This window comes from Bufo bufo, chromosome 2 (assembly GCF_905171765.1).
Source record: "Bufo bufo chromosome 2, aBufBuf1.1, whole genome shotgun sequence".
Taxonomy (NCBI): Eukaryota; Metazoa; Chordata; class Amphibia; order Anura; family Bufonidae; genus Bufo; species Bufo bufo.
The window spans coordinates 572,911,133-572,922,695 of NC_053390.1; the positions used below are offsets into that span (position 1 = coordinate 572,911,133).

At 42.3% G+C, this 11,563-nt stretch overlaps 1 protein-coding gene across 2 annotated transcripts in view; it reads left to right on the forward strand.

Moving 5' to 3' along the window:
* The window catches only part of METAP1 (methionyl aminopeptidase 1), a 43,849-nt gene extending 33,223 nt beyond the window's left edge, over positions 1 to 10,626 (forward strand). For both annotated transcript variants that reach the window (XM_040418184.1, XM_040418185.1), the window contains exons 8-11: positions 1,874 to 2,005; positions 4,497 to 4,640; positions 5,140 to 5,205; positions 9,277 to 10,626. In XM_040418184.1, the coding sequence (XP_040274118.1) occupies positions 1,874 to 2,005; positions 4,497 to 4,640; positions 5,140 to 5,205; positions 9,277 to 9,437 (503 nt within the window). In that variant the 3' untranslated portion in view covers positions 9,438 to 10,626. The remainder of the gene's footprint in view (positions 1 to 1,873; positions 2,006 to 4,496; positions 4,641 to 5,139; positions 5,206 to 9,276) is intronic.
* The last annotated feature ends 937 nt before the right edge of the window (positions 10,627 to 11,563 follow it).

Here is an 11,563-nt window from a genome sequence, read left to right on the forward strand (position 1 = left end):
ACTCTACTCAGATCCTCAGACATTTCCTTTGTTTGTGCCATGATGCACTTCCACAAGCTTTAGTTGTGAAGATCAGACTCTGATAGATCCCGTTTTGTTGCATAAAACAAGCCGCCCACTCACACCTGACTCTAATTTCACCTTCAAATTATCTGCTAATCCTAAAGGTTCACGTACTTTTGCCACTCAGACATGTGATATTGAATACTGTTCCTCAAATAAATAACTAAGTCTCATATTTTTGACTCATTTGTTTGATTTGGTTATCTTTATCTACTGTTAGGACTTGTGTGAAAATCTGATGGAGTTTTAGGTCAAATTTATTCAGAAATATAGAAAAGGGTTCACAAACTGTCAAGCACCACTGTACCAGCTAACGATAGAGGTCAAGATAAAGTAAATATGGGTACCTTTATTTTCAGGAGTTAATGTAACAATGTATACAATGCACAGTTCCTATGGCTGCACACATGTGAGTGTATACAAGGCTACTTTCACACCTGCCTTAGGGTGGATCCGTCTGGTATCTACACAGACGGATCCGCACCTATAATGCAAACGCTTGTATCCGTTCAGAGCGGATCCGTTTGCATTACCATGAAGAAGAGAAAAATAAAACTTTTTTTTTTTTTTTTTTTTTTTCATGATGCAAACAGATCCGTTTTGATTTAGACTGAAAGTCAATGGGAGGCGGATCCATTTTCAATTGCACCATATTGTGTCAGTGAAAACTGATCCGTCCCCATTGACTTACATTGTGTGCCAGGATGGATCCGTTTGGCTCAGTTTCGTCTCCAAAGCGGAATGGAGACGGAACGGAGCCAAACTGATGCATTCTGAACGGATCCTTATCCATTCAGAATGCATTGGGGATAAACTGATTCGTTTTGGGCCGCTTGTGAGAGCCTTGAAACGGATCTCACAAGCGGACCCAGAAACGCCAGTATGAAAGTAGCCTAAGGCCTCATGCACTCGACACTATGTATTTTGTACTCTGCAAACAGCCGATCTGCAAAATATGGACTCTGGCCACGTGCATGCTACATTTAGAACTGCCTACTCTTGTCTTCAAAATGGACAAGAATAGGACATTTTCTATAACTTGTGAAACGGCCACAAGGTTGCGGACAGCACACGAATGACATCTGTATGCTGTCTGCATTTTTTATGGACTCCTAGAAATGGATTGGTCCATGTGCAATCTGCAAGAAATGCAGATTGGACGTGGACCCAAACAAAAAAAATAGATAGTGGTTTTGTTTTAAGACCTCATTAAAGCTGCAAAAAAGCAGATGGGACTAAAATTGAGATTTGATTTCCCTTCCTAAATTCAAACCTCAAAGGGTTTTCCAGGCTTTTTTTTTTTTTTTTTTTTAAACTACCTATTTTCAGGACAACCTAATGCTGTCAGTGTTATCCAATACATTCCAGCACTTTAAGGGTAACATAGCAGCATAAATTGATATAATGCAATGCGACCCCGTCAGTGCTGGGAGGTTAGGACGGAAGCTGCTGCATACTCGCGCATCAAGTCCGATGCGTGGAACTCGCTTGTTTGAAAGGGGCCATTGTATAGAGGCTATGCTTGGTATCGCGCTCAGCCCCATTCACTTGAATGGGACTGAGCTGCTCCTAGGCCACGTGACCGATGAACGTGACATCACTGGCCTAGGAAAAGCAGAGAGAATGCCGCGGTGCTCCTTGGAACACCACTACCTTCACAAACTGCTGATCAGCAGTGGTCCTGGGTGCCGGACTCTCACCGATCAGTGTGAGAGCCTCAAACCCCTTTAACATCTCTCTGTAGCTTACGCCACATGTATATGTTAATAAAAAAGCACTTGAAATATTTTATTCTTATGGTCTTTTTCAGTGGACATTACTGTTTACCACAATGGTTACCATGGAGATCTTAATGAATCCTTTTATGTTGGAGAAGTTGATGAGGGCGCAATACGGCTTGTTCAGACAACTTTCGAGTGTCTAATGCAAGCAATTGATGAAGGTAACTGACTGCATGTCAAAGTATTCTCTGCTACAAAATATTTGAGGTTCTCCGTCTAAACCCTGGGGCAATCTGATTTATACTGTGCCCTGAAACCCAAATCCAGCTTTATTTTTTATAATACATAATTTTTTATTTCTCAACTTAATCAAAATTTCTTAACACATTAGGCAGTATTTTAAACATTTTGATTTTACAATATTACAAAATACGACAACAAAAATAACATCCAACCAAGTATTAGAAATCAGAACAAATTTAGGTCTGCCCAACAGCTTAGCAGCGGTTTTTGTCTGGCCGATTCTTGGCATATTTGACAGGTTGCATCCGGATCTCTGCTGGTCCACATTATAGTTAATGGGGCCAGCAGGCATTCCAGTAGTGTATGGCAATTACGGATCCAGAGAGCTCTGGCAGGCTTTTCCTTCGCGGGAACAGTATGCTGGGTCACTTTACAGCTAGGGTGAAACTATACTTGGGGTACTTTCACACTAGCGTTGTTCGGATCCGGCAGGCAGTTCCGGCAACGGAACTTCCTGCCGGATCCAGCAAGCCGTATGCAAACAAATGTTTTTTCCGTATCATCCGGAATAATGGATCCGGTATTGAATATTTTTTCAAAGATCAAAAGCAAAAATAGCTCCTCCTATGGCCAGGCGCATGCGCAGACCGGAAAGCAGAATCCGGCAAAGCGGCAATTTCCGGTACACTTGGTATCGGATCCGGCATTTAATACATCGCTATGGAAAGTGCGGTAGTGTTCCGGGATTTTGTCCTGTCAAATACCGTGCAAAGGACTGAACGGAAGACATCCTGATGCATACGGATTGCTTTCCATTCAGAATGCTTTAGGACAAAACTGATGCGTTTTTTTCCCGGCGTTTAGACTCTTTACCGGATTTTAATAAAATAACGCTAGTGTGAAAGTACCCCAAGACGGGGATATTACTCTGCACGATCGGTCTTTTTCCAAGCCATTCCTTAGCAGCCAGTCAGTTCCTAGCTCATGGCTTAAAATGAGGTAAATACCTAACTGGTAGTCCAAGCCAGTATGGTAAGTAGCCTTTGTTCAGGTTCTGACTGATCGTGACTTGCCGAGGTTGTCTGGTATAGATAGACCCTTTTTTAAATCCTGTAGTTGAAAATTGAGTTAATAAACGGGGGTCCCCATTTAAGATTCTCCTCTAATAACCAGAGTACATCTTTCCTTCTCTTGTCAGACTGTTACAGCAGAGGAGATTGATTAGTAAGATACTTAAAAAGAAAAAGGCCAGCAAAGGGCTTTTGTAGACTCCTCCTCAGCTGACTCGGCCCAAAGGCTTTTTGCAGGATAAGACACAGAAATGCCTTTTATGTCTGGGAAGTAATGTGTATGAGAGGGAAGCTAAAATGGTGACCGTCTGGCCTATCTCTCTTGGTTTGATCAGCTTAGTTCAGCTACTTCACCCATTATGTTATGAAGATGGGGTTCTTGTCACATATTGGGGGTGTCTTTCCCCCCCCCCCCATTATTTTTTTCCTCCCCCATCTAAAGATATATTTATTGGTTACAGTAAAAAAAAAATGTAAAAGTGTTTTTTATTGTGCAAAAAGAGTATAACCTAAAAACCTATATAAGTTTGGTATCCTGTTAGAGATTGCAACTGTGGGAGCAGGGAACAATGCCGTCAGTGACAGCAGGGCTCCCTATAGAGAAGGCAGGGAAGACTTTTCACCATCCTTGTCTTCCACACCACTCAGAAAACGGCGCAATGCTGCTCTCTGCTCCAGTCCTGGCGGTCATGTGACTGCTGGGTGCCAGGACTCTGTGGAGCTGGCTGGGTCTTGGACCTAAATCAGCTCCGCAATGAGCTTGTACAGCCCTGTATTTTTGGAGCTTGCATATTCCCTCTAAATTTTTATACTAGAGGAACATCCTTTTATTGCATATCAGTAATGCAAATTAATTGTGACTTTTACATTGTCTCTAGACTTAAAGTTTGTTACACATTTTTTTCAATTTTTTTACAATATATTTTAGGTGCTTTTTTTTATTAAACTGTCAATGAAGTTGTCCCAAAAAATCTTTAGTGTTCAGCGCAGTACTGTACGCTGAAGACGCTCCTGGCTCACAGATCCTAGACAAGGATATCACTGATCTTAGATACTATTAAACTACTTCTACCCTGCCTCCATGACATCTGCGCTGTAAGTGGTAAGCTCTTCTGTCCTGTATCTCCCCAGTAGATGGTTGGTTATAGAGTGTCAGTGTTCAATACTGACTTTTAGCAAGCCAGAAGTGTCTTCTGTGAACAGTACTGCACTGTGCCGAACACTGAAGACTAGTTTTCCTTAGCAACTCTGTACTGTAGGACAACTTCAGAGCCAGTTTTTTAATAGAAAAATGTTATGTAAAAGTCTATTGCAAAAATATTCTTAATAGCGCCTGTCACACATTTAAAAAAAATGGCACTTTAACATAGTTTCTTTTTTGTTTTTTTTTTGTTTCCAGTGAAGCCTGGTGTTCGGTACAGAGAACTAGGAAACATTATTCAGAAACATGCTCAAGCCAATGGCTTCTCTGTTGTTCGAAGCTACTGTGGACATGGCATTCACAGGTTATTCCATACTGCTCCCAATGTGCCACACTATGCCAGTAAGTTTTGGGGGATCAGAATCTAGTCAAACCATACTTTGTTAGGACTTTTGCTGATTATGACAGCTAGGCTGTCCAAGTCCTTAAGTGGCTTTTGCATAAGCTGTACTATACTGAAAATGTTAGCAAATAAAAACCTTGACAGATAATCCTTAGGCTTCTTTTCCCAAAGCTATAATATTGCTGAATTATTTCTGTAATACCCAGATCTTCTGCTCTTCTAGGATCGAAGTCTGGTTTGGTAGGACACGAGAACTGTGACCGCTCAGCAGTGACTTAGCGCCTGAGCAGTCACATTTCTGTGTCCAGAGTGACCTGGAGGTAGTGCCCAGCAAGGGACCTGGAAAGCATGGGAACAGAAGGGGCGGGGGATGGGAGGATTTTATTTTTACACCATAAAAAAAAATGTATTCAGCCGCACACCCCCTTAAAGTATTAAAATATTTAACTGTCTGATTCATTTGCTCAAAAGTGCTGAGAGCTGATTTTTGTTTTTAAGAAAACAAGGCTGTCGGTGTGGTGAAACCGGGGCATGTGTTCACAATCGAGCCAATGATCTGTGAAGGTAAGAATGACAGCTTATCCACTTTGGCTTTGCTTAGCAAGGTTTTATCCTCAGCTGCTATGTGAGCTTTGTTCATACCCAGAGCATATCACGAAGCGTGAAATGTACAGAATATTTAAAAAAGAGATCACGCAGGAATGGCTGCTTCTGGTTATGTGGAAATTGGATTAACAAGCACTGTGTGTGCACTTACTTCATCAGGAGTTTTTCTGTTTTTTTTTATTTTATTTTTTATAGAAGATGGGACAGTTTGTCCGATGGGCTCCGTGGTCTATTATGTTCCATCGGTTTGCTAGGTAAAGATAGATGCTCTTAATTAAAAAGCTAGTGCAGATGAATTGATCATAACATCTAGTATTATAGGTTATTTAGAACATTAGGTATATGGGTAGGGGTGGGCGATATAGACTATATGCGATATAAACGATATAAATCTGGCCAACGATAGAGATTTCGTTTATATCGCCATATAGCATATCGCAGTAGAACATGGCATGCGCCGCTCTCTGCACTCACAAAGTTCTCCTGAGCCGGCACAGTGGAGAAGGAGAGTCCCTCCCTCCCCACTGTGTGCGGCTGCCGCTGAACACCAATCAGAACAGACTAGGAGGAGGAGGGGAGAGACTGTGGCCACTGCGCCACCAGTGAGAACAGAGAGGAGGAGGGGTTAATTGCGGCGGATCACGGCGCGCAGTAATAGAGGCCAGGTATGGGATATGGCCGGCATATGCAGGTAGCTACGTTTGTGTTCGGGCATTTTAACTATATTCATTGGTGGCGCAGTGGCCACAGCCCCTCCCTTCTACTCCCCCTCTTCGAAGTATTACATTAATTGCGGGTTCCCCCCTTCCACACGATTAAATCATTGGTGGCAGTGGCCCCAGGGTGGTAGCTTCTGATCGGAGCCCCAGCAGTGTAATTGCGGGGCTCCGATCGGTTACTATGGCAGCCAGGACACTACTGAAGCCTTGGCTGCCATAGTCGGCTCCCTGCTGCTGTGTGTACTATGCACAGAGCAGCAGTGAGAGTGAAGTCCTATTCACCCTAATGGAGCTCTATTAGGGTGAGTAGGACAAGGGTTCTAGCCCCTAAGGAGGCTAATAGTCATTAAATAAAAAGTAAAAAAAAAAAAAAATTAACCTCCTTCCCCCCCCCCCGAAATATAGAATATATCGCACATGCTTAAAATTATATCGCAATATAGATTTTAGGCCATATCGTCCACCCCTATATATGGTTAGCTCCTTTTTTCAGTCTGGCATATTCTTAGTGTGGTGAGACTGATCTGGATTATCCTTTCTAGAAGATGGGAGGTCTTATTGTTGGTCGTTTGTTGTAAGTTTCCCCATGGAAAGTGTGTTGCATACACCCAAATTACTTATTTTTACTATGGCTTGCTACAAACCGGATTCCAAAAAAGTTGGGACACTAAACAAATTGTGAATAAAATCGGAATGCAATGATGTGGAGATGGCAAATGTCAATATTTTATTTGTAATAGAACGTAGATGACAGATCAAACGTTTAATCCGAGTAAATGTATCATTTTAAAGGAAAAATACGTTGATTCCAATTTTCACGGTGTCAACAAATCCCCAAAAAGTTGGGACAAGTAGCAATAAGAGGCTGGAAAAAGTAAATTTTAGCATAACGAAGAGCTGGAAGACCAATTAACACTAATTAGGTCAATTGGCAACATGATTGGGTATAAAAAGAGCTTCTCAGAGTGGCAGTGTCTCTCAGAAGCCAAGATGGGTAGAGGATCACCAATTCCCACAATGTTGCGCAGAAAGATAGTGGAGCAATATCAGAAAGGTGTTACCCAGCGAAAAATTGCAAAGACTTTGTATCTATCATCATCAACTGTGCATAACATCATCCGAAGATTCAGAGAATCTGGAACAATCTCTGTTCGTAAGGGTCAAGGCCGTAAAACCATACTGGATGCCCGTGATCTCCGGGCCCTTAAACGACACTGCACCACAAACAGGAATGCTACTGTAAAGGAAATCACAGAATGGGCTCAGGAATACTTCCAGAAACCATTGTCAGTGAACACAATCCACCGTGCCATCCGCCGTTGCCAGCTGAAACTCTACAGTGCAAAGAAGAAGCCATTTCTAAGCAAGATCCACAAGCTCAGGCGTTTTCACTGGGCCAGGGATCATTTAAAATGGAGTGTGGCAAAATGGAAGACTGTTCTGTGGTCAGACGAGTCACGATTCGAAGTTCTTTTTGGAAATCTGGGACGCCATGTCATCCGGACCAAAGAGGACAAGGACAAGGACAACCCAAGTTGTTATCAACGCTCAGTTCAGAAGCCTGCATCTCTGATGGTATGGGGTTGCATGAGTGCGTGTGGCATGGGCAGCTTGCATGTCTGGAAAGGCACCATCAATGCAGAAAAATATATTCAGGTTCTAGAACAACATATGCTCCCATCCAGGCGTCATCTCTTTCAGGGAAGACCCTGCATTTTTCAACAAGATAATGCCAGACCACATTTTGCATCAATCACAACATCATGGCTGCGTAGGAGAAGGATCCGGGTACTGAAATGGCCAGTCTGCAGTCCAGATCTTTCACCTATAGAGAACATTTGGCGCATCATAAAGAGGAAGGTGCAACAAAGAATGCCCAAGACGATTGAACAGTTAGAGGCCTGTATTAGACAAGAATGGGAGAGCATTCCTATTTCTAAACTTGAGAAACTGGTCTCCTCGGTCCCCAGACATCTGTTGAGTGTTGTAAGAAGAAGGGGAGATGCCACACAGTGGTGAAAATGGCCTTGTCCCAACTTTTGGGGGATTTGTTGACACCATGAAATTCTGATTCAACATATTTTTCCCTTAAAATGGTACATTTTCTCAGTTTAAACTTTTGTTCCGTGATTTATGTTCTACTCTGAATAAAATATTAGAAGTTGGCACCTCCACATCATTGCATTCAGTTTTTATTCACGATTTGTATAGTGTCCCAACTTTTTTGGAATCCGGTTTGTATTTTGCTTGCCCCCTTCTCCCTATTGCTAATCTTTTTTTCTGTTTGTACTGTGCTGCTCAGTTATCGGGATATGTAACTGGGTATCAATTCCTTTTATGCTGTATCATGGAACCATAGGTTATTTTTTTGGCCAAGAGTGCCTTTTGGCATTCTGTAGGGCTCTCCTATAATTGTCTCCAATACTGCCAACTAATAAAAAATATACATTTTTTTTTATTTTATTTTTTCTTGTTGGAAAATAAGTCATTCAAGAGGTGGTATGCAAGAGACCTGAGTAGGCAAGTCATTATATTGATCCCAACAAAGCAAACAGCTTGTGGATGAGATTTGATTAAATCCCATCCACTTTGCCACTACTGTAAAATCTGCAGCTGAAAATCTGCAACATATATAGCTCAGCTGTCTCCAGAAGTCCTATTGAAATGAATGGAGCGGCAGTGTGCATGTTCTGTGGACAGCCAAAAGGGGCTTCTGGCATTCATGGTGTCCAGCACCAGACGAGTACAACTGGATCTCCAGTGAAAGTGATTCTATTTCTCCTCACTCTTCTCCCTATTTAACTTATTCTTAAGCCTCATGCACACGACCGTTGTTGGGTTCAGTGTCCGTTGTTCAGTTTTCCATGATTTTCTGCGGACCCATTGACTTTCAATGGGTCCGTTGAAAACTCGGAAAACGCACCGTTTGTCGTCCGTGATCCGTGTTTCCAGTCTGTGAAAAAAATGACCTGTCCTATTTTTTTCACGGACAACTGTTTGCGGACCAATTCAAGTCAATGGGTCCGTGAAAAAACAGAGGCACACAAGATTGTCATCCGCGTCCGTTATCCGTGTCCGTTTTTTTCCTATCATTTTCAAGGCAAACTTGACTTAGATTTTTTTTTTTTACTTTTCATGTCTGGTGATCCGCCAAAAATCAGGGAAGACACACGGAAAAAAAAACGTAAACGGAACCCCGTTTTGCGGACCGTGAAAAAATACTGTCGTGTGCATGAGGCCTTACTCTGTTAAATAATTTTTTTATTGAAATGCTGAATTTTCCAACACATGTTCTTCTATTGATTGACAGGAGGGTGGCAAGATGAGACCTGGCCAGATGGTTGGACTGCAGTGACAAGAGATGGAAAACGTTCAGCTCAGTTTGAGCACACTCTTTTAGTCACAGAGACTGGCTGCGAGATCTTGACCAGGAGATTGGAACACAATGGACGTCCTCATTTTATGTTTTAGCATCCCCCTTGTCGTCTTAATTAGTTGATAGAAATGGTGTGTCAACTACTTTACGCTGTGCGTTTTTACATGACAAGCGCCTGAAGGAAACGTGGGGTTTTATCACACCTTTACATATCTGTGATAGAGGAAAACGCCATACAGCTTGAAATTTAGTGTTAAGCAACTCTTGAAACGAGGAGAAAACAGGTCTTTATATATTTTTTTTTTTTCCTGCCTTTTTATTGCTGTCTGTTTTAAGAACCCCTTTCAAAATTTCTGTTCTTTGCCTTCTAAGTTTCCATGAACAGAAACACACGTTGCCTCCAAAGTGACTTTCTACTGATAATGGCTGTATTTTTACAGCTTGGGTTTTGGGCTGCTGACTTCTTCTTTTCTTCAGTATATTCTAGCTATGCATTTGTGTTGAAATGCGAGACCGAGGTCTGTTCCTCTAATTTGGCAGTCTTTATGCTGCTGCAGACAGAGTAAGGGGCAAATACATGTCTGGACTGTGTGTGTTTTGTTTTCTGCTTTAACAGATTTGGTAGGTTTTGTTTATGGCAGCCAAACCCATGGTAGCTCAGTCACTGGTAACTCCTGGCATTGAAATGTCTTTGGCTGATTGTTCTCCTCTTTTGGTAATCTTGGTGCCTTTAATCTTGGAAAGCTGATGTTCCTGAGATTGTGGAGGTTGAATTTCTGAATGACCGTTGTATTTGTCACTCCCCATAGTCAGGCTCTTAGGACATTATGTGCAATTTGCTCTGATAATATAGATGCTTACGTGACTATACATAATAAGAAGACTTGCACATCTGGTGGCCGTGCAGCATACACGCCTTCTTACAGGATGAGTAGCAAAGCTTTAGATTCCAACAAGATTTTTGTTCCTTAAAATTAATAACCGTTTGCCAAATCACGTGTATCTTTTCTGTTTCACCATTCCCCTTCATTTCTTGCCTATCTTTAACTATGTTCTTTCTCCAAGGTGACTCCCCTCAGTCATAAGGAGTGATTTGGCTGTTTATTCAAGTGCCCAGACCAAGTCCCTGCTGACATTTTATGACTCCCTAAAAAGACATCCAATTAGTAAAAAGAATTGTTGTTTATTTGTTCGACCCATAAAGACCTGTCTGCCCAAAGTTTTGATATGCTTTTCAGCCAAATATTCTTGTTAAATTAAACTATGTTGACAATGTTGAATCTATTCGTTTGTATTGCTTCTTATTTGTATTTATGGGCAATCCCTGTGTCTTTATTCAGAAGTTAAATAAGCAGATTACTATTTGAACCCATAGATTCACTTTATGCACATGGTAAGACACTAGCACTGGTATGTTGTAGTAGCCATCTACTGCCTTAAAGAGACACTAAACACATTCAAAAATAAATACATGTGTGAAATGTCCCTCTAAGGCTACTTTCACACTAGCGTTCGGGGCTCCGCTTGTGAGCTCCGTTTGAAGGGTCTCACAAGCGGCCCCGAACAGATCCGTCCAGCCCTAATGCATTCTGAGTGGATGCGGATCCGCTCAGAATGCATCAGTTTGGCACCGTTTGTCCTCCGCTCCGCTCAGCAGGCGGACCCCTGAACGCAGCTTGCAGCGTTCGGGTGTCCGCCTGGCCGTGCGGAGGCAAATGGATCCGTCCAGACTTACAATGTAAGTCAATGGGGACGGATCCGTTTGAAGTTGACACCATATGGCTCAATTTTCAAACGGATCCGTCCCCCATTGACTTTCAATGTAAAGTCAAAACGGATCCGTTTGCATTATCATGAACAAAATGCAAATGGATCCGGTAATGCAAACGGATCCGTTCTGAACGGATCTAAGCGTTTGCATTATAGGTGCGGATCCGTCTGTGCAGATACCAGACGGATCCGCACCTAACGCAGGTGTGAAAGTAGCCTTAGATATGCTTGCAGGACTGTCTGCAAGCTGGAACATCATGTGGGTTTGCTGAAAGCTTTACAGGCAGAGATTAGCCGTTTTTCACCCTCTGCTATCTTCGGCGGGAGACTGGTTGTGTGCAACAGCATGAGATCATAAAATCTTAAAGGGGTTGTCCACTTTTTTTTTACTATTGATGAAGGATCTGCAGGAGGGGACCAGAGAAGCTCCAAGACAACAATTACACCACAG